The 25,113-nt window shown below is 27.1% G+C and overlaps 1 protein-coding gene across 2 annotated transcripts in view; it reads left to right on the top strand.

Annotated features, from left to right (window-relative positions):
* LOC107452277 (neuroendocrine convertase 1) overlaps positions 1 to 25,113 on the top strand; it is an 84,345-nt gene that overhangs the window by 12,586 nt on the left and 46,646 nt on the right. The window contains exon 2 of one of the 2 annotated variants that reach the window (XM_043042632.3): positions 23,819 to 23,923. The exons of the other annotated variant lie outside the window; for it this stretch is intronic. Within the exon in view, the coding sequence (XP_042898566.2) occupies positions 23,819 to 23,923 (105 nt within the window). The remainder of the gene's footprint in view (positions 1 to 23,818; positions 23,924 to 25,113) is intronic. 2 annotated transcript variants of the gene reach the window in all.

Genomic DNA, 25,113 nt, shown 5'->3' with positions numbered 1-25,113 from the left:
TATGGAATAAAAATTATAACTGTATTCAGTATAATTTGGCATCGTAAATTATTCTATTGATTTCGGCTAACTCAAGATAGACAGAATTATTACAATCAAGAAAATTTCTGAATTAATTTTGTTCTTTAGTACATTGTTTTTACTTTTTATCAAGTATCGTTGATTTTACATCATTTAAGTTCATAGAAACATAGTTTAAAACCGCATATTTTATCGTTCATGGAATGTTTGAAAAAACAAAATAAACACAGATTGCTTTAAAAATACTATTTCTGGAACGAATCCATTATATACTAAATCGATTTTTCTTGATCCAACCTGACATAGAGTGTAAAAGATAAATAATTTAAGAAGGTAGCAATAAACTCACGGTGAAACTCATTTTCTATTACATTGAGCTGTAAGCTATAGCAAATAGCACTGATGTTATCTTTTAAATAATTGAAACTAAAAAGTCTTTTCAGTTTAAATAGTAACAATGCGTAATATGATAAACAATCATAAATATAAATGAAAAAATTACACAAGTTTTTAAATTAATATAATTTTTTATCTTTGCCTCCGCTCTAAGAAAAAAAAGTATGGTCAAAATTACCATGATATAGTAAAATAAAATTTACCGTGTTTTTGGTAGTTTTGAACAAAGCTCTTAGGTAATGATTTTGGGTAAAATTAACAATGAAATAGATTTTTATTACCATGCTGTTGGGTTGTAAATGCTGTAAAATTTGGTAATTTTATCATGAAAACTTAGAGAATGGCCTTAAAACCATTTATTGGTTAAATATACTTTTCAACATAGTATTTTTTACTAAATATGTTTTAAAAATAACTGTTATTTAGAAAGAAGGAAAATTATCAAATGATAGGTTTAAATACCGTGTTTATTGGTTTCCTTATCTAATATTTTTTTTTACTAAAAATGTTTTGGCTATGTATTAAGGCAATTTTACCAGAATTTTTTTCTCTGCGTGGGCTTAATTGTTTTTTAAATGTTAAGATTGATAATTTAGTTGAAAATTCAGGGAAATTCCCCTGCTACATGCCTTTTAATTTTTTAATTACTCAGGGAAAATTTGTTTTTTCCCCTTAGATTGGAAAAGACAAATATTTTTATGTCATTTTGTACTAACCAACTGTAAATCCGGAAAATCCAGGAATAGCCTTTAAAGAGGTAATAAATGTAATTTTTTTAAAAGTAAATTATATCAAAGATTGGAATTAAAGCAATTGCTTGCATACATTATTAATAGTGGATGATTTTTAATTTCAGTAAACTTTTAGATTTAATATTAAATTTTCTTGAAAGCATACAATAAATTTCCTTAATTCACAATAAATTAAAAACCCGCACTTATACAACTGCAGTGAAAATTAATAAATGCAAACTATCCCCCTAATTCAAGCCTTTCTTTCTTATATATTAAACAATAGTCTTATTTCTTTACAAATGCAAATTTTAAAATTTTTTTGCAATTATTTTCAACTGACATTATATTTTAATATCTTAAATATTAGATATTTGTCGAAATGTTTCATATTTCTATTACCTAAGATATTTATTTAATATTTATGATAATTTTTTCTACCTATAATTAATTTTTTCTTCATGCTGTAGAAGTTGATCTGCAGCTTGTTAGAAAATCTTTAATTAAACGATGCCCTTCTTTTTCAAATTTTTAAGTTGAATAAAAAAGCAGTAATTAAAATGGAAATTCTTTTTAATTACACGTATTTATTTAATATTATTTTCAACCTCGATTTTTTCAAACATATTTTTCGAATGATCTAAGTAATTATTTAAAACTCTTATTTTCTTAATTAGCATGGGATTCAGGGTGGTATGCTGAGAATAATTTATGAAAGTGCTGACAATGATAAAATAGTGTAAGCTGAAGATCACATTTGACACCACTACTTTTTGTCAACATGCCCTATCTGGAATTAGAAATAGTGCTTTGCAAATGTTAGAGTTTTTATGGATTTTGTCGAAAAATAAAGCAATAAAATTACACAGTGTGTAGTTTTTGAAACGTAAACTAATATTGCATATTTATGTTTTCACGTTTCTCTTGAAAACATGACTGGATGACACTGAAAAATTGTTTTTATGTAAATTAAACAGAAACTAAAATATTTTCAAAACTTTAAAAACAAACAAATGCATGATTTTAAACTACTTTAAAAAATAGTGATTGCCGAATTTCATGGACATTATTCAGAAAGAAAAGTCCATAGACAATCGAAATTACTGCGAGATATATAACGGAAAATCTGATTGAATGATAGCCTTATATTTTACATGCTTTAGGGATGATATCGAGTTATGCAACTGTATAACAATAGTTTATGAATTTTGAATAAAAATATTATATAAAGGCCTATTTAGATACCTCAAAGCCGCGTTATCTTTGACGGTTAAGTTCGGCTTTGACGAAAGAGCCCTTTTAAAGGAAAAGGTATCTTTACACCAATACATGATATCCTTGAATTTTGCCTTTAATTCTCGCTGAAATTAAACGAAAATGGATTTCAATGATTGTTAGCGTTTTTTTCCCTTTTATATTCTAACTCAAGAATCTCAAGGGATCAGAAGCATTATTGAAATGTTATTTCATTTTAAACAAAATGATAATAACAGTGTAATCCCCATTTGACTTCTAAAAAAATGATATACAAATTGTATCACATTAATTCTTGTCCTAAAAAGTTACTTTATAATACAATTTGAAAAAAAACCTTAAAAGTAAAATATGACGTACAAAACATATTTTTTAAAAAAAAAACCAAGATACAAAGTAAAATAGCAACAACTTTTTTGATACTTCACAATATTATCTTGAAATCCATATTAAACATAAATTTTAAAAAATGTTATAAAATAATTGAAGTGAGAGTGCAACGAATAAGAAGAAATTTTAAATTTTTAATTTTTATTGCGAGGGAAAAAAACGAATTCTCATTTTATTCGAATTCTTAATTTTTGTTTTTTTTTTATTTCTTTTTATTAGATTTTTTAACTACATTTTATACCTTTTATTAAATTTATATTAATTTGCGTTAAATTTTCTTTCATCCTACCTAGTTAAATGATTTTTTTAATAGTTAGAATTTTCCACGAAATGATTTTAATTTCAGGAAAATGTGAAAATTGTTTTTCTCATTTTTCCATAGTACAAAGCAAATACGCTATTGTGATGGTTTGAAAATAATATATAATGAATTCTGGGATTTTGTTTTCTTAATAATCTCAATTTACAAAAGAGTTCAAATATTTCACGCAAAAACTTTTTTAATAACTTAATGTAACATTGCTTAAAGTTTTTTTAGAATTTATCTATTTTTGATACTAAATGAATTTAATTTTAATTTCATGAATTTTTAACTATTTTCATCTATAAAGGAAATAAAATGCATTTTTGACGAAATAAACAAAAAATAATACATACAAAAATTTTTAAAAAAAATCAACATTTACTTATGTTACTGATTAACTTTTAAACGCCAATTTTTTAAAAAAAAGACTTTGCTAATGAAAAAAAACATGATAATTATTATGAAAAATGGAGTTAATAGAATTGCAACATTTATCTCTCACTTCGAAAGTAAAGCAATTGGAGAAAACACATGCGTTGTTTTAAGATACAATGTTAAAAAAAAATTGAGAATATTAAAATATTCCACACCTGCAGCTATTCAATGGTATCATTTCAATTGTATTATTAAAAGCAATACAAAATTTATTCACTTAAATTTGCAGCATCAATTCATTCTTATCAAGTCTATACTCCTAATATTTTCATCTTTGGAAAAGAACACATGTGCACTATAAAGGAAGTATGGTTGAAACTACCAGAACATAGTAAAATTCGTCTAGTTTTGGCTCTATACTTTAGGAAACACGGTAATTTTTATCGAAGTGCATTCGTAACAACTTTTGGAAGAATTAACAATAAATATAGTTTCCTTACAATTCTGTTTGCAAAAATTTAAGGTATTTTGAGATTTATATGGGGTTGTTTTGAGGTGTCAAGGTTTATTTGAGGTTTATTCGAAGTTGATTTCAAAAATAACTTTTAAAGATCTACCTCCCAAGGTGCATAATCAAAGTGTATGAACTTTTTTACACTTTAGGTTGTTTTGAGGTTGATGGAGCAACTGGCTTTGGGAGGTTATTTTTCAGATGTACGGATTATTTTTCCACACTTCAAGCAAATACGTATATTTGAGATATGAATAATTTCACCCGATCTAAACTAAAATTGTTTCTGAGTTATATATAAGGTTGATTTTGTAAGGCATAAATGAAGTTGAAATAGAAATTCATTAATGAGGTTATTTTTGGTACAAAACATACCTCAAGTGAATTTTTTACATCAGTCAACCTCAAAATGACCTCGAAAATACCTTATATATCGTAAGGGTTGGTATTAAATGTTATAAAATTTGATTATTTTATTATATCTTAGATCATGTCATAAAAACCATTTACTCGGTAAAATTTACTTTTCTAGTTTTGTATTTTTACTGAATGTGTTGTAATTAAAACTGTAATTTTGAAAATTAACTTAACTCTGAACCAGAGTTAATTTTGAAAATTAACTCTGGTTAACTTTTTGTACAGGAACGAAAAATTACAAAACGAATGTTTTAAATTCCATATATTTTAGTTTTATGGTTTTTTTTAGTTTATGTTTATTTGAAAAAAGAAAGAAACGTCATTGCTGTACAAATACGGTACTTTTGCAATGTTCTTTCTCCGAGCAAAATTGGATTTTTTATTTTTTATTTTATATATTTTTTAATGATAATAACTTTAGGAATGCAGGTACCTGAAAAAATAACTTTTCGCTCTTTCTGCCAATTTATTCATGCATGTTTTTCTCAGTTTGCAAGACTAACAAGCAATTTCAAAACTCAGAAAATTTTTTTGTCAAAACTATTTTGTATTTTAGAAGAATAAAACATTATCTTAAATAAAATATTTCAAAGGACGAAGTTTTTTTTATATTTCAGTATTCTAAAACTAGTGGTAATTTAAATGAACAAGTGGATAAATTGTCATTTTTATAACACTGCTATTTCTCGGTTTATTAACTTATTTTCGTGATTTTAAAAATGGAATCTCAGAATTTTTAACACTGCCCGAATGGCTAGAGTGCTCAAATCACTACAGGAATCCTATTTCTGCAGGACTACAGGAATCCTGTACAGCACAAATTTTAACCATTTCATGATAGCTACAATCAGAATTTATAGCGATATTACACAAAAAATTAATTTATCGTAAATAAAAATTCATCTTTTGTACGATCATATACATTTAACTGGAACTCTATGTTTGGTGAGGATATAAGTTTTAGTTGTGTCCTGAAAGCTTCAAGCAGAATTTATCATCAAGGAAAATTTATCGTCAATCACAATTCCGACCGCTTTAAGACTATCTAGATCTTAAAACTTCACTTGTTTTTTGATCGTAACAACCAATACTTATCGTTATATTATCTCTGAAAGAAATTAAATGATTTACAAAGTTTCGACACAGTTCAAACGTGTTTGATGCCAATGCAAGCTTCAAGTATTTTCTAAAAGCAAATTCTTATCGCCAATTAAAATTCTGACCAGCTGAAGAGTTAAAACTGCTTATCTGTTCTGACAACAAAGCAAGTTTTAATTATTTTCTGATCGCTACATTCAGAAATTATCATCAGCAGAAATTTTGATTATCTTGATCAAATTTGTACTAGAAATTTTTTATTGTTATTATTTTTAATGAAACTGTGCTGTTTTGGGGAAAATTTTTTACTTGTATTATTTTTAATCAAACTGGGTTGTTTGGGGGACAATTTTTCGTTATTTTTATTTTTAGTCAAACTGGGCTGCTTGGGGGACAATATTTTATTTGTATTAATTTGAATTAAACTGTGCTGTTTTGGGGACAATTTTTTACTTGTATTATTTTTAATCAAACTGGGTTGTTTGGGGGACAATTTTTCGTTATTTTTATTTTTAGTCAAACTGGGCTGCTTGGGGGACAATATTTTATTTGTATTAATTTGAATTAAACTGTGCTGTTTTGGGGAAAAATTTTTATTTGTATAATTTTTAATCAAAATGTGTCAAGTTTTGATAATATTTTCCAATTTATCAACAAAAAAAGAAGAAAAAAAAAGTGAAAACGTGTAACAATTATGTCCGAATTTCTGTCTTATTCTTCTCTATCAGAACGTAATTAATTTACGAAGTAAAGAATAACAAAGATGGATTAAAAGTTCTAAAAAATTAAATTAAGTAAACGACTTTAAAAGCTTAAGCAATCAGTGACAAAAATAGCACAAAATCAAAAAGTTTAAAATAGAATAAGTTTGGGTAAGTCTTTCTCTATCGGCTTCACGTAATCAAAGTCACTGCAATCTCCATTTTCTTTAAGATCTAATACTAAATCTATATAAAAAAGTGAATTAGCTTTCAGATCTGATTGTGTGACGTAATTAGTAATTACCACTAATACAAAGGGATATTTTCTGTAAATCGCTTGAAATATGAAGAAATACGATCGCTAAATTCACCTTTATTTTCGCTTAAGTTTATTTAATTTTAGAAAAATTGAATTTTTCCAAATTTCTCTGAATTTCTTTTCATCTTCATGAATATTTAGGATATCACATTATAATATTTCGTTTTCTCTGCTCTTTATTCATTGACAAGAAAATATTTATGTCCGAATTCTAATTAAATGGAGTGTCAAGTAGCTTTTCCTCAATTCGCATCACGTGAGGATCACCGGAAATTTGTATCCCGATACAACTTCATTAATGTAATGGCAATCGTTCGTCGAAGAAAGTTGTTGAAATAAAGAATGGCAACACTTGGCTCCGTCGGCCGGAATATTCCTTTGTTAGAAAATCTTCTTTTGTGAGTTACACGAAACCAATTTAAATTTACTTTAACTTGGGTGTGTCGGAATATAATATTTTCCTGCTCGCCTTATTGATTTAGGAGCAGAACTGGAATAATATTTGACATTCTTTATTGTAATAGCTATTTTTAGTTTTATTTTTCAAATACAGCAAAATTTTTGAGTTGCTTCTTTGAATAACTAATTAGCGTAGAAATGTGGTTCGAAAATATTACATTTTGAAATACTTCTATTCTAGGAATCTATTCCTTTTCCGATGATTTGAGGAAAGACAATTGAAAATGGCGAGAAACAAATTAAGCTATCAGTGCTATGTTAAATTTATTCTTAAAGATACCCAGTTCACTAAATTTTCCTAAAAGTAATGGAATGTAATTAGTATTTTTTAAAGTGCATTCATTTATATTTATTTTTTCACTCATTCTTTCTTCATTTTTATGGGGCGTTTTACATTACTAAAATAAATCCTGAAAGTCTTTCTTGATTGTACCATGAAATACATTTCCTGTTCCTTCATTAATGTTTTACATTGTTTGTCTCTTCACAAAAGAAATAATTTTTAATTTATTCCAGTGCTATTTCTGAAATAAATTGCACAAGGAATTAAAAATTTTTCTTTCTTCTAACTACTTTTTCACGAATTAAAAAGCAAAAAATTATTTAACCAAGCTGAAGTATAAATTTGCAAGTCTAATAGCAGTAAAAAGTGATTAACAAAGCGAAAAAAATTTAAACGCTTTGTTCCCATAACTAATTTCTCAAAAATCTATCTAAAGCAAAGTTTACATTTTTCTTCATTTTAAACACAATTTTAGTTCTTGTAATAATTAAGATATAATTAGTCAAATGTTGCAATAGTGGAGATGAGGCATGCAAAAATTTTTTCAGTTGTGTTTATTTCTCAAGAATTTGAAGTAAAATAGGAAGAAAAAATGTATAGTAAGTGAATTTTTGCCTTTAAACTCAATTAATGTTGGATAAGTATGTTTGCACTTGCCTTTTTTTAGAAAGGTAATATTTCTAGTACTTTCTTCGACAAATATATGTTTAGTTCTATACTTTCGAGAAAATGTGAAAATCTCTTAATAAGCTTATTATGGTAAATTTTACTTTTCGAAACTGGTATATCCCTTTTGTGTCAGTAATAAATTGTAAGCTAAGAAAATGCTACTGTTTGAAGTTGAATATCTTTTTGTATAAATACCTTCAATAGTTTTAAAATGTATACATTATTTATCATAAAGATGGTAAATATGACAAAATTTCGTAATTGTATCATGATACTTTAGATTTTAGCATGAAAACCATTTATTCGGTAAATTTACTTTTTAGTTTTGAATATGAGGTAGTAAGAACTATAATTTAGAAAGCCAGAATTTCTGGCAAACAGTTACCATAGAAACTGGAAAATTACTAAATGGCAGGTTTAAATATCGCGTATTTTGGTTTTCTTAACAAAGCTGTTTTTGAAAAAGATTTTAAATACTTTTTAAAAAGTTTTTTTTTCCATTGAGGTTATGAATTTTTTTTTATTATTCGTAGGTGTGTAAAGGTTGAAAAATATTTTTAGATTTAGGAAAGTTTGTGAAAATTTTATTCAAAATTTTCTGATGAATAGCTTTCATGTAAACATCTGGAAAATAAAATATGTTCAGCTCGATAAACATAAATGACTATTTTGAATCATGAATTGATCCGGGAGTAAGTGAATATGAAAATTTTGAATGATTGAACAGATTAGATACGATGAAACAGATACAAATAATTTCAGTTAAATTTGATGGATTTCACTAAAGTCTTATTTAGTTTTTAATTCAATGAAAGCACTTAAACGCATTAAATTGTCAATGGGAATTTCTTTTTTTAAAAGCATAAATATGTGGTGAAAACTTTTTAAACAATAGACAAAATGAAATTGAAAATGTTTTTTATGAGATAATAATATGACGTATTCAATGTTATATCCTGCTCTTCGCAAATATCCGTAATCTTCTTGAAACGAGATAAGAAAGAAAACAATTTTGATTTTATTTTCTTTTTTCAGAAAAAAAAGGCTTTGTTGCATTTTATATACTAAATACACATTATAACAGCATATTTCTGAATTCTTTTTCTTTAAATTTGTAACATAATATTTTTTGAACGAGTTCAAATAATTTAATTTGCAAAAACGTCCAATGCAAATAAATAGCTGCCAACTCTACTGTATTTAGCAGTAGGCTACTGGATTTTGCCAGGATCTCCTGGTCTACTGGGTAAACAAAAATATTTGAGTACATTTAATTAAGGAGCGATATAGTAATCGTTTCACATTCTAGAAAGTTTAATTCTTATTAAAGATGCTAAAACCCTTCCCGCTCAAGCATTATATACTGATTCAAAAACCTTTTTTTAATCACGTGGTTTATTTAATTTCTAAAATGTCGTCATCATATACTTGATAATTTGCATGCAATAATAATGCTTTGCAATTCAGGAAAAAAATAATTTAAAAATGAGATGGAAGTAATTTTGTACTACTTTCATTTCTCCCACTACATTAAGAACAAATAATTTGCGATAGGTGTAGATGAAGTTTGGCTTTTAATGTTCTAATGTCCAAAGTTTTAGAGTCATTATAATTTTATTGTTCAGTTCATTTAATGTCCAAAGCTTTAAAGTCATTATAATTTTAATGTTAGGATCATTTAATGTCCAAGGTTTTAGAGTAATTATTATTTTAATGTTCAGATCAATTATCATTATCATTTAAATATTAAGAGTTTAACATCCTCATCATGTTAAGAGATTAGAATCATAACAATTTTAATAGTCGGTACTTAGAATCGTTATCATTTTAATGAACTGATTTTGAAGTAATTATTATTTTAATGTTCAGAGTTTACAATAACCATAATTTTGGTGCTTAAAATCTACGAATTAATATCATTTTAATGATCTATACTTAGAATTATATTATTTTAATAATCAAAATTCCATTGCAAATAAGGAAAGAAAGAAAAGATAAGGGCTAAGCACTGGATAAAATTATCTCTGTTCTATACTTTCTTTTCTTATCTTTTAGCTCTGTTCTTACTCCCTGCAATTTGCTAGTTTTATTTTAAAAATGCTAAATAAAATACATCGAACTATATGCTACATAAATTTAAAAAAATAAGTGTAATTAGTGACTGAAATAACCCCCAAAAAATGTTTTTAAATGAGTAGACTATTTTTAAGTAAATTTTATAAAAGTTACAAAATTTTTTCTGAATACCTTTTTTTATTCCTGTGAAGGAAAAAATTGTAACCATTAACTTTTACTGAAAACTTTCCTAAATTTTTAGAGATCTGTATATTTAAAAATATTAATTTCCTGTAAGTGAAAATAACAGAAAGTGATACGATGCATTTAATGTGCCAAAGTTGCGTAAGAGCCTTATGTTATTTATGTTGCTATAAGGAATCCACTAATGTTGCTAGATTAAGATAATACAGTGGATAGTGATCAAAGAGAAGTAATCTGTTTTCATTTCTGTGTGGCTATTTTTGGTCATTCCTCTGTCTATTACTCCCCCACGGATGTTGCCATAATCTTTTTCCTTACTATCCCCACAAATTCCATGGGGTGACGTCATCTCGTGACGTCTGTGCATTGAACTGATAATTCTTCATTTTTATATTAAATTGAAAATATCTGAAATCAGACATTGGAAGTAACATACTTTGATAATATATCTTGCGATTTTTAATTTTCTTTTTTTATCATTGAATGATATAATTTGTAAGCGTGGATTTAAATGATACAAAATATTGAAGAGTATTTATTTACTATAATTGTAAGCCTTATAAGCTATGTAATGAAATTTAGGATTTTAATTAAAATAAGTAAAAACTGTTTCCATTTGCATCATGCATAAGACAACATTAAGAACTGCTTGGAGTAATTATAAAAGCAATTAAAAATAATTCATTCTGAAAAACTTATTTCATTTAAAATATTTCTAACTGGATATTTATCGTTCTCTAGTTCAGGTTAAAATTGCGATAGGTGGATGAATGAATGCGTGTATGAATGGGTCTACGTTGTAAAATGGGCTGTGATGCGTGTGTGGCTAAAATCGTATTCTTGGCCAAAGATGGCGCCACGGAAAAACGAGAAAAGCATTCCTCTGCCTTAAAATTCGCTTGGTTTGACAAGCAGGCTTGCTGTCATTAGCATTTGGCAATAGAAACAACAACTTCAAAGTTATCTGAAACAACGTGTTTACTTTGTTACCATTTATGATTTCAAAGCGTGATTCTACAAAATTAAATAATTTGAATTAAACTGTAATTGAAATAAAAAATATAATTTTTCATGTATTGAAAAGCAAAATTAATGTAGAAATGGAAATTTTGATACGCAAACTGAATGCCTCAAAATTTAAATAAGATACTAAAAGCTTGTTTTGCCTAATCTAAGAACGTAAAGCCACCAGAAAGGACAAAATATAATAATAATTTAAAATTTTTTTAAAATTATTTTAGTTTTATCAATTGTGCTGATATAAGTCTTTCAGTTTTGTGCAGGAGTTCGTAATTTGGTTCAGTACTAATAGATTGATTGCTTACTTTTTCTCACTCCTAAAGAAAAATAGCTGAGTTAGTAAAATATATAACTATTACAATTTCATGTAAGGCTATCTTGTTACTATGTTAATCGTAACGAAATAGACATAGACAGGCAAAATAATAAAATGAATGTGAAAAAGGAATATTTAGACATAACAGAAAGTGCAACTCAATAAATTGCAGTAAAAGAAAGCAATTCTACTTGTTAACAATGTGCAACGGTATTTCTATTTTATTATATGACAGTTCAACTTGAAAACGATTTTCAGCTCTCTTAAGGCATCTATCTATACAGTGAAACTTCTCGGAAGTGACCACTCTCTGCTCCACAGTAAATGGTCATTAATAGAGATTGTTCACTCTCAAGGAGTTACCTCCATTGACTTAAAATTTGTTATCGAAGGTACCTGATTTTTTGCAAGAGATTTTATTTTTATTCAGTGCCATTTCCTTAGAGCAGAAAAGCCACTTATGTTGACGTCATGAAAATCGGGTGGATGAGAAAAAATTAAACGTCAATATAAAGGACCCCTGCTGATAAAATTATGTGTAAAAACAAATTTGCCAATTATGAATGTTAGAACTGTGTTAAACAAATAAACAATTCTGCCTTTGTTTAGGATTGCATTTAATTTTAGATCATAAAAATTAGTTTGCTTTAAAAAATAAAATGACTTTTGTTTGCTTGAGTTGCTTAGTATTTCTTAAGCAGCTTTTCTATCTCATCTTTTTAATATTTTTTATCTGCCTGAATTAACATTCAACTCTAAAAACAAATCATTGACAGCATGAGTCTTTAGCTCTCTCTGACTGCGACATGAGATTTTGGAACTCTTTTAAAGACCATCAAAAGGGGCTCTTTAAAAAAGAACCACTCACAAATATTTTTTACACGCATTTGAATCTACTGATTTGCTTTATTAATGTTTTTTATTTTGGTATTTTTGTATTTCCTTATTTGATCTTTTCCACATTTGGGTAGAGGTTTGCTCGGTCACTGGTAGAGGTTTTGATGGTCTCTCCTAAAGATTTTCTTCAACACAAAGTCAATAGAAAAAATCCCGTGTCTTTCAGAAGTGGTCGTAAGTAGAGGAGGTAGCTACACAGAGGTGATCTTTCCTAAAAGTTTCACTGTATTTTTTAAAATTTAAAAACAATGTTAAAATTTATATCATTTAACATCGACTCCCTCTCTCATATTTTCTTAAATTTTTTTTTTGCTATCTCTATTCATTTTTCGTTAATTTTGACGTCTAATCAAGCGCAACTTATGAAACAATGCTTTCGAAGGAGATAAATATTTTTACAAAGATGATTGATTAGTCATTATTCATTACAAGAAAAATGAATAACTTTCAACAACATTCAAAGAAACACCAACTCTGAAAAAAAAAACTAGCATTAGGATTATTAATAGAAACTAGTGGGCTGCGCCCCCTGCTCGCTAGCGCTCGCCAACCCCCGAAAATTGCTACACAATCTTATATGGTTTGCTTCGCAAACCAAGCTCGCTTCGCTCGCTACTAACTTAGGTACATTGCAAATGCACAAAATTCTAAGAATTCAAAACAATCATTCAAATCCATTTAAAAACTTTTCTTTAAAAAAAATTACATCTTTTTAGTAAATATTAAGTCATTAAAATAAATTTGAATTCAGATAAATGACATGTAATTCGTTAAACCTATTAGAAATGTGCTATAGTATAAAATCTTAAAGCGCAACAGCACGACTGATACTCATTTTTCAATGAGTAACTAATAACAATAATAAAACAAATAAATTCGTGATATAAATCAAAAATCGTCAAATAAATTCGTGAAAAAAAAGCGCTTTCGACAAAATACTAAAATAGAGATCTATCGACAAAGACTACTCACTTCTGCCTAGCTTAATAGTATGAGATTGCCGCAGCTGATAGGGTGAATTTCGGAAGAGATCACATTTGGTGAGAATGTTCATGCTCTCCCTGGTTATTTTAGTTTCTGTTTTTAAAAGGGCTATATGTTGAGCCACCGCAGCTAGATTTAGCATGTGACATTTTTAGCGGCAATCATTGGTCGATTTTCTAGCATTGCCATTCGGGGAGTTGTAATGAGGCTTTTTTGTCGCCGTGTAAGAGAAATATATATATAGATAGCGAAACGTTAAATTTCAACTCTTCACTTCATCGTTTCTGTGACATGCAGAGATTGCTCACAGCGTATTTTTTTACTGCAGATTTACCAGTTAATAATTCTCAGACTTATTATGCTGCAGAAAGCTCAGAATCAAATTACGGTAAAAAGAACCGGCACTCAAGCGCTGGTATATTTTACCGTAAAACTGTGCGAAACAAAAAAAATTCTGACATACTGTAATTTTCACAGTAATATTACTGTATTACTGCAATTAAATAAGTATTACTGTTAAAATTACTGTATGAAATTTTATGATAAAATTGAACCTAAGCAGTAAAATGGATTTTACGGATGATGCACCCAGGGTGCCAGTATTTTTTACAGTAATTTGATCTGGAATTTTTTCTAATGTATCGAAAATTATTTTTTTATTCCATAATCTATGCATCTTGCATCGCATTTTTGTTAGTAATATAGTTTTTATGCATAAAAAAAATGCTATCTAACGTTGAACAACCAAAAAATTAATAGAGCTTACGATTTTTAAACATAGAGAAATTAAAATTTACTTAATACAACACTAAATAAAACGAAATACTACTACTTAGTTCATAGAAAAATTAAGAAAAAGGTTATTACTTACGTATAAAATTAAACGTATAAAATTCCTTTAAAAAATCTTTCATGATTTTTGCATGTCTTAAAAAGTGTTTCTCTTACATTATTTTAAAGTTATAGAAGTCGAGGTATATGAAGCTTTTGCTTTTGAGAAAGCGTAAAATTTTGTTTTTGAACTCTTACAATTTAGGATCAATAGTTTTCCGAAACCTTTTAGTAAATATAACAAAAATTATTGTGTTAAATACTGAAATTCCTGACACTGTAGTACATAACGTTTAAAGGCATATAGTCATACCAAGGTAAGGTTCAATCCCTGAGGAAAATACACTGTTCACTCAGTACACTACGAGAAAAAATTATTGACAAAACTAATAGAATATACTAAAATGTAAAAATTTTTCACTCTATGGGGGCACCAAAAAGCTCAGTACTTTTTATCAAAGCTCTTTGGTAGCGTTTTTTGTAAAATTAACTTTTTTTAATATGGAAAACTAATTTTATAATATGGGATAAATTTCGGTATATGTTTTATAATTTTTTAATTTTATCATGATACCTTAGAGCATGGCATAAATCCATTTATCCAGTTTAATTTACTTTTCAGTTTTGTATATTTTAATAAATGCGTGGTAATAAGAACTAAAATTTAGAAAAAAAGAATTTCCCATTAACCGTTACCATATGAAAAAAAAATTACCTAATAAATACTTTAATATCGCATATTTAGGTTTTAGTAACAAGAATTATTATTTTTCTTTCATTGGAAATGTCGTTAAGAATCAGTACTGTAATTTTACTTGATTTCTTTTGTCCGTGTATTAAATGAATAGTTTGTGTTAATTATTTAGGGGGATATATTTATATATTTGGTTTTATTATTACATTAATAGAGCGAATTAAAAACTTTTTACAGCTCTTAAGAAAATCTTTTTCAGAATAGTAATTATATAAAAAACATTTTAAAAATTTATTAATTTTTTTACTAAGCATTTATTTTTTTACAGTCTTACTAAAAATATTTTTAAATGCAAAATATCTAAAATTTGATCAAATTCTATTGCATAGTTCCTAAAGGAACAAAAAAAGATAATATTTGAACTATCTTATTTTTAATTTCCCTTGCCTACTTCTCATAAAATTACATTTGTTCTTCCTTAATGGAGCTTTATATTTTTATAGATAATTCATTAAAATCAATTGTAAACATCTTTCTAATTAATTATAAAATTTAATCTAATGCTATTAGGGCATAATTAAATCTATTATTACTTATTCTAATTGCTTGATGTGCTGTTCTCAAAAGTTCATTAAAAGCAATTTCAATATTGTCTAAGAATCGAAATATGGAGTAGAAAGTCATCTTGACAAATGAAAAATAAAAGAACATTTTAATACTTATTTCAAAATGTAGGAAAGCATATTTCACAATCGTTTACCACTTTATTAAAAATCATTACCGAATTAAAGACGGAAACTTACGCATTTAAAATCGCAATTTTACAAACTAATCTACTTAATTTTAATCGGATTTAAGTTAATATGGTAAAATGGAATTTAGATTTTTGTCGTTATTTTTTAATAATACATACCGGCGCATGTTTGTTTATTCATTCCCATTTCATGCGTGTTTAAATTTATTAAGTTTTATAACAAAGAACACTTACATTTTTTACAGATAGAGATAGTTTTTAGATTCTTTTAAAAATTGATATGTATCAGGAAAAACTAATCAATTAAATAATTTTAATCAATTATGACGGATAAAAGTTTTTTTTCCTATTCAAACTTATATATATTTTTTCTTTTTCTGTTCCTTTATGTTAACCAAATTAAGGATATATTTAAAGCGTGCATAATTATATACTTGAAAAGTTTATTTTGCTCACAATATGCATCAATATTCCAAAATGAAGGCAGGAAATGATGCAAAATCACGCGCAATAATGTTTTTTCAATTGGATGCCTGCAAGTGACGTCATCATGGGTAGATCGTGGTATTTGTCAGTTCAGAAGCCAATCACACGGCTGCATTTCCTTGAAAATGTTACATGGTAAACAGTTTTAAATTTGTATGGTTGTCTGGAGGAAGATATCTCTTAGTATTTCAAAGTAGGGGCCACTATTTTTTTTGTTGCGCAAAGCATTACTCTAATTTTTCCTTTAATGACTCGTAGAAAATATGTATCTCACATCTCCATTTTACACTTATTTAGGGAAAATTTTAAAAACCCTTCCTCTTAGAATTTCTTTCTTTATTATACTATTATGTTTGTCCACGTTAAATAATAGAGCAGGACGAAAGCCTGCGTCATAGCAGATGCCGCAGGTCCTCTTTCAGCTAAGATTGATAGATTTTAAATATATCTAGAGAAAAAAATATTGTTCTCTGAATTGTTTTAAATTTTAAAGGGAACAGCATTTTTTTACAACATTTAAAAAGTGATGTAAGACACATAGTGATAAAAAGGGCAATGCAAGCAGCTCCAAAAGATTCAGAAAAGTAATATTTATGAACCACCAATGTATGCTTAAAATACGCGGTAAATATCGATATTTATATGCAACTATATACTATTATAAGTAAAAATATCAACTCGTCTAACTTTTTTTATTTTCGAATTATCTTTTCATAAATTTAATTGTTTTTCTTTACTCCAAGTAGTGTGAAAAATCATAATCGGTGGTTCATGATTTTGCTTTGATTTGTAGTTGCTGAAACAGGAAATTTTTTACCAGTATAAGAATCTAATAATTAATTCAGATTGTATATATACACTTATTCTATAAATAAAATTAGTTTGAAAATCAAACATACGCTTATAACAGAGAGAATAATATTAAGACAAATTTGAAATAGGCTTAATAGAACGGAAGTGGATTGAAATTTTACATTAATTATTCAGTAATACTGAATATAATGCTGAATTAATAAATTCATTTATTGATTCAGTATAAATTAACAGTTCTCAGAGTTTTAAAAGTTAAAATATAACTATCCTTATTGAACAACTAAAAACATACATACATATTTTAACGGACAATTCTAGCTCGCAGAAGGCAACAACAAACGCTCGTTAGCTCATTCTAGTTTGCAGATGAACTATTGGCGGTATTCTACTTGGCGCTTCATAAATTTTTCATTTCCAATTCGCATAAGCATTGATGTTTTCGGAAGTGAATATAATTCTTGTATGGTGTGAATACGAGAGAGTTTGTTGGCAGTTTATTCCATTTTAAGTTCTTAGATTTAAATAACCCACCTGTAAATTGTATTTGAATGAAACATACATAGAAACATAGTTTGTGAATTAAACATTCGCTTAGCACAGAGAAAATAATATTAAGACAAATTTGAAGTAGGCTTAATAGAACGGATGTGGATTGAAATTATACATTATAAAATCATTCACTAATTCAATGTAAATTAACAGTTCTCAGATATTTAATAGTTAAAATATAACTAACCTAATTAAATAACTAAAAACATGCATGCATATTTTAACGGGCAATTCTTGCTTGTAAAAAGCAACAGCAAACGCTCGTTAGCTCATTCTAGATTGTAAACAAACTCTGGTGGTATTCTACTGACGTTTTTTAAAATTTTCATTTTCAAAGAACGCTAATATTGGTGTTTTCGGAAGTGAAAATTATTCTCTCGTATAGTGTGAATGCCCGAGAGTTTGGTGGAAGATTATTCAATTTTAACATTTTATATTTAAATTACAGCCTGAAATTGCATTTGGACGCTCATTTGTGTTAACCCGAAGTAAAGTGTTTTTCAGACAATTTTTGAACAGTGATTATACTATTGTTTCAACTGGGTAGAGGAATTTTAAATTTACTCTAAAATTTTTACTGTGAATTGAATTTAAACTTACTTGTTGTGAGAGTTTAATATTTTAATCGGTGTTATGATCCTATACCTTTTGAGAACTGCCGCATAGTAAAAAATGTGTTTTATTAACACTGCCTTTAATAAAAAAAATATTTTGCGAAAAATGAATGCAAAGAAAGAAATTTAATCTTTCATTCAAAAAATAATACGATTCAACCGAAGGTAGAAATCAATTTAATACGAGAAATTAATTTGCTGAAGTTGCTGAAATTTCAAAATACAACAATGTAATCGAAGTTGTAAAATATTATATTGAGAAAACCAGCAACTTCAAGTTGAATTTGCTTACGGAATTTAATACATGACAAATAAAATGTTTTTTGAGGAAGCTCTTTTCATCTCTAAATGAATGCATTCAAGTTTAGTAAACTGCAAATGGATTTTTCTATTTTTAGACCTAAGTTTGCAGGTTTATTCTTCGTTAAAGAGAGGTTCGACTGCAGCACATTGTTAAGTTTGTCCAAATGAATTTAAATGTACAAAGTTTAAAAATTTAAATCCCGTTCACTAACAGTTCGTTGAAGTACTTAATTCTTAAACGGATTTCCGATTATTTCTGCAAAGACAGTTTAGAATTTGTTTTAATTCAGATAAACTAAATCTGCTAAATAAATAATTGAAATAGTTTTTGAAATATCATAGTTTAAAAATATGTTTAAAATGTTATTTTCTCTTTTGGAGTATTTTCTGAGAAAGTTTTTTGTTTTAACTTTTTCAGCGAAATTTTTTAATACTTTCAAAACAATGTTTGATTAAAACTTAAATTATTGAATGTTTTATTTGGTATTAGCTTTCATAAACAATAATATTTAATAGATCTTGTTTAAAAGAGGTTTTTTATAGAATTCTTTTCCATAAAAATAGCTATTATTTTCAAACTTTCTATCTTTAAATAATTTTCATTTGATTAAAGAGAAATGTTCTAAGTGATAGCTTAGTGATTTAAAAATGTAATTATTTATCTCAGACAAATCTAAACATTTAGCTAACCATAATTTTTTTTTAAAATTCGGAATTTTGGACTTCTTGAGGTTGTTAGTAGGTTTATATAAAATGGGTCTAAGTAACATGAGAGTAAATTTAGGTTTATCAGCATTTAAAAATATAATAATATAAAAAATCTGGCACATTTTTTGTCATTAAAACCCATGCTGTTCTTATGACATCAGGCTACAAAAAAAGTTCAAACAGCTAGCTAATCATAAAATATTTTTAAAGCCAAAATGTCACATTTTTCAACCGTCACACTTAATTTGACATCTGCAAAGCTCTTCATTTGAATAGTAACGCGGCTGAATGTTGTGAAATTTGCATTATGTTACATATTGACCATTTATTGTTTTCAAGAGTGAGTTTGAAAAAAATCACCATAATCTGTAGCTTTTTATGACTATTTGAGGGATAACATCATAATCGAATAAAATCTGTGATTTGTATAAAACATAGTTCTTTTAATTATGGGTTGCTCATGAGTTCTCTTTTTTTACCAGATAAAAAAAAGTATGGTTGTTAAAAATATTTTAAAGATTTTTTTTTCTCTTTTTAAAACAGCCCCTTGTTACCTGCTTAAAATGTGATTCATGAATAAACAATATTTATAGCATAACGAATCAAGCTATATTAAAAAACAGTTATTTTTTTCTTCTAAAAAACACATTTATTTAACAACAACGCATAAATTAACAAAATTAAAGTATCCGCAACTGGTTAGTATAAAACTCGAAATCAAAAGCAAAAACTATAAAAAATCAGCTCTCTTGCCTCAAAATCTCGTATTTTTTTATTTTAATTTATCTCTTTATATGTTTTCTTTCTTTTATTCATGGTCTTTAATTCATGGTTATTCATTTGTCAGCCAGATATTTTTTTAATACTTTTGGACTTTATAATAGTATGAGATATACTGTAATCGTAGTAAAAATTAAATGAAAAAATATTTTTTTGTAAAAAAATTATATTACCTTCTTAAATAAAATGTATCAAATTATCTAAATTTTTATATTAATACTTCACGTAATTCCTCCAAAACATTCCTTTCTGTAATTCTGCACTCATGGGCAATCTATAATAAATGTCATAGAAGTCCCAGAAGTATTTTTACTATCAATCAAAGAAAAGAACAGTTGAAGCGTTTATGTTCAATTTCTGAAATGTCATATATACATAGCAAATAAGTTTCAATTACCTTTAGCTAAGAGGTTAACAATTCGTTTTTGCAATATGTTTATTAGGTATGGAACTAAAACATTGGAAAGCAAAGATTGATTAGAATAACCTGAGAAAGTTATCATTAAGTGTTAAAATATTGTTGATTACTTAATAGTGAATGATTCACTATTACGATTATTTTTTCTTCACCTTAAAATGATTTTCAGATTAAATTAAAGCCTCACAAAGACCGCACCTTAAAATACTTTATAAATTATCAGAATGTTTTTCACTATAATATCGAAGAAAAATTAAAAGTATTTCGAAGTTATAATAATTTCATGGAGAGATTTAAAAACTTTTATTAAACGTAAATGTGACATTTTGCTATTCTGGTTTCAGCTACTAATACAAAATGGTTTTTTTTCTTTCTAGCAAAGTAATTAAATTAATAGTTTTCCACTTAGCATGTCAAAACAAACCCTTTTTCATTCTAAAAGCATTGCCTGAAAAAAGTTAATTTATTACTCAAACAAAAAAAATTGTATTAATTTTAAGTAAGCATTTTTTTTGAAAGACGAATGCAGTTTTTTTCAGCGAACAATATGTAAAAAAATTATATTGCTTCCACTTTCTGTGTATTTAATCACATTATCTTGAAAAACACTTAGTTATCATCAAAATGTTTTTTCTGCCTCTTATGCTTGAAAAAATGTTTTCAAGATCAGAAAAAAAAACATGATTTGCAGATCTTTAAAAAAAATATACCTTCAAGATATATTAATAAAGCTAAAACAATTACGTTTTTCGTGTTTTTTACTAAGTAAAAAACATCATTTAGAACATTTTTCATTTTATACTTAAGATTTAATTATTGTATCAAATCTTTAAGATAGTCAACTGCTAAAACCATCAGTGTCATAAATTCTAAATCGGAATATGCTTTTGAAATATACTCCTATAATGTTGTTCAACAGTTTCTTAATGTTTTGAAAATCAGTTTATTCCTGAAAAATGGTTTTTATATCTGTTTTTTTTAGAATGTTCGGAGTAATAACATCCTTCCGAAGCTCAAAAATGCTTATTTAAAGGAAAATATTTAAATTTAAATGATCAACAACTCAGATTTTTATTGTTGTTCTGATTTACATTTCAGTTAAAAAGGCTGTAGATAAGACATATCCACATTCCAATAGGATGTAGTTTTCGTAAACTACGAAAAAATGTGCAGTTAAGACTACTGCATATCATGAAATTTATAATAAGTTTGGCTCCATAGGAACTCAAAAAAGCTCGGTAATTTTTACGTGGTAATTATTGGTAATATCTTGGTAAACTTAATTATAAAATAGGATTTTAAATGTGATAAAATTTTTAAGTTTATTGAAACTTGGAAATTTTATTATAGTACTAAAAACCATTTAATTTACTTTTCAATTTCATATTTTGTACTTAATGAGTGTATAATAAAGAAATATAATTTTGAAAACTAGAATTTCTGGTAAACCGTTACCATATGAAATGTTCATTAAATCACTTACCGTATGAAAAATCTTTAAATGAGTGATTTAAAAACCAAATATTTTGGTTTTATTAAGCAAAATGGGGTAATGGTGCACATCTGTCTTACTGTCAGAGCTAAGAGTTTTTTGCAGCTCTGAAATTAAAGCAAAAACACAAATTTCTTTAATAGTTGCTTAATTTAATGAAAAAAAATAATAATCAATTGCAATAAATGACAATACTTACTCATTTAACAATAATGTGAATATTTTTGAAAGACTAGTTATCTCGTCTGGCAGGATAAAAGAGTTAAACAATTTTATCTTGACCTTAAAAAACAGCGCTTGTTAGCAACGCCAAATTATTATATATCGTCTAATGCTTATGTGTCTTCTTCTAAATCGATATTTCAGTAGTCAGAAATTCAAATATTAACCGTTGTTCAGTTAAAATTGCTGAAAATTTATATGAATGGTGAAATAAGCCACCTTCAAAATCCAACGAAACCATTTTTGCTCATAAGATCTTTAAAAACTGATTGCCTTTTGGAATATTTTCCGTAAAGCAAAGACCAACACTTATCCGTCTTCCAATCTGCCAGAATAATAAATTTCATAGCATACATATCTTTTACTTTTTAAATGAAAATTTCCGCAATAAATGACTCGGAGTTTCAAAAGTCGTTCTAATTTAAATTTCTATTTAAAATGTTGTTAAAAGATTCACAATTCAACTGGGATATGGCTTATTTCTTCAGAATGTAGAAAACGATTTTTTAAATTTCAGCCGAATGTATAATTTATATCTGCATATAATCTGCATATAAAAAATTGTATCTCAAAGTATAACAACGTTCTTTTCTAAAAAATTGAAAAAATTGAAGTTTCGCTATTTTCATAAGTTTAATAATTCTCAGAAGCAGAATTTATTGTTATTTTTTCGAATTTATCACTATTCAAAATTGCAACCCTTTTTAAACTAGCTAAAGCATTCATATCTTCCCTGTGCTGAACGGCTATATAAGTGTCCATTATTCCATGACCACTGTAAGTAGAATTTGTCATGATATTATACTGTCAAAAAATTTATCGTCAATCTAAATTTCAACTCCTTTTAAACCAGCTAGGGCATTTACGTTTTAACTGCGTCGAAAGGGAATACGAGCTGCCATTTTTTCCTGATAGTAAGCAAAATTTATTGCAAAACCGTCGCCAAAAAATTATCATCCATCAGATTTTCGACTCATTTATGCTTAGCTAGAACACTGTGATTTTGACTGAATTCTTTTTTCCAGGTAATCGGATACTCGAAAATGAATTTATCACTTTTTCTCCATTAAAAATTAATCAAAATTTAACTTCAATTCTGAATCTGATGATATTCCAGGTTCAAATGGTTTTCTGATCTCTACACTTTAAATTTATCACTAAACTATAGTCAATCTAAATTTAGGCTCTTTTTTGCTTAATAAGAGCTTTTAAGAGTGCTTAATTAACCCTCTCTCTCCTAGTGCTGGCATATACAAAATTCGATAGTTTCCTGAATGGTTCAAATCATTTAGAAAACCGTTGCGCCATTTTATCAGCAATCAAAATTTTGACTACTTTCTGTAAACCTACAAACTAATAGATAGTTAACTGGGAACAAAATGACTAGCGAAATAAGAGGAAGGAAATATTAAAATTAAACTTAAAAAAAAAAATAAGCGATATGCTTTTGCAAGTGTTTTTGCCAGACAAAAACGAAATGCATAGTACAGATAACTTTTGCACAATTAACTTCTTTTATCAGCAAAAAATCTCCTCATTCGTTTTACCGAAAATGATGTGACATACGCTTCTTTTAGCAGATAAAAAAGAAAACAGATATACTTTTTCTTATTTAGCTTATGTGTTAGAACGCAGTTTAATAAATATGCATTATTTTTTAGTATTATTACTAAGTACTGATCATCTAACTTTCATTTAAATTAAATTTTTTATTTTAATATGTATTTAGCAACTTCTCCTAATATTTCAGCTGCGGGGATTTCCAAACACATACCTCATGAGAAAAGTTAATCATCCTCAACGATCTAGAAGAAATGCCGTACATTTAACTAAGAGGCTAGCCGATGATCACAGAGTAAATATAACCTTAGCTACAGGTTTCAATTATAAACATTTTGTTCCAACTACAAATGACTTAATTTATTTGAATTATTATTATAATGTGTAAATGTTATGTGTACTGTTTTAAATATACTTTATATTAACGTTTTTATATTAACAAATTGCGTTATTATTCAAATATGCTGCTAATTTCTTAGATCTTATGAAAGTATACCATTGTTTGTCCGGTTCAGTGTGTTATTCTTTTCAGCTATGATAAAATATCAATGGTAATATCAATTTCATTGAAAAGGTTATATTTGACTATGTAGCAACACTGCTTAGGTTGAAAACAGATTCTTTTCTTGTGAAAATCTTTTATATTTTTTGACATTTTACACATGCAATAATAGTAATCAAAATTCCAATCTTTCAATGTCTTGAGAAGACTGGAATTGTTTATAGGATATAATCTCACACTTTCTGATGGCTGGATGTTTCGTACTGTCTAGCTATCACCAGAACTCTTTTCGTCGAAAAGTCGTAGGTTGTCATCTCATATGGAAACAGTGAAACCACTTATAATAGAAGAAATGATAATCTCTCCCAACCCAAAGAAATACGAAAAGGTTAACTCATACACCTATTAGAAATGGCTTATTTTCGTTGCCACGGTAATAGTCAGCATGCCAGTCTAGCAGAGTTGGGCGTCGATTTCAGTAATCTATTACAACTGTAATTGGTTACAGATAATTACTGCTATGCAATCAATTACTTGTAATCACGATTACAGATAATCGCGATTACAAGTAATCATAATTTTTGATTACATCAGAGTAGAGCAAATGTGTAATCGATTGCATTTTTTAGGTACAGTAATCAATTACTTGTAATAATGATTGCAACATGATTAAAACTGTAATCGTGATTACAATACTCAATTACACTAATCAATTACTTGTAATCATGATTACAAACACATTCTTAATTTTGATTACAGCTGTAATCCTGATTACCCTAATTACATAACCAATAACTGTAATCAACTACTTGCAATCGTGATTACAAGTAATTAAAATATATGATTACATCATGATTACATGTAATCTTGATTGTAATTATTACTACATGTAATCTAAATATACGATTACAAGACTATTGTATAAATACATATAATTATATTTCACAGTAGATAATATAATGTATCGTATAATAATACATTTT

Source organism: Parasteatoda tepidariorum, chromosome 7, assembly GCF_982258835.1.
Source record: "Parasteatoda tepidariorum strain Cologne lab strain chromosome 7, Ptep-v5.0, whole genome shotgun sequence".
NCBI lineage: Eukaryota > Metazoa > Arthropoda > Arachnida > Araneae > Theridiidae > Parasteatoda > Parasteatoda tepidariorum.
This window is presented reverse-complemented; position numbering and strand designations above follow the sequence as displayed.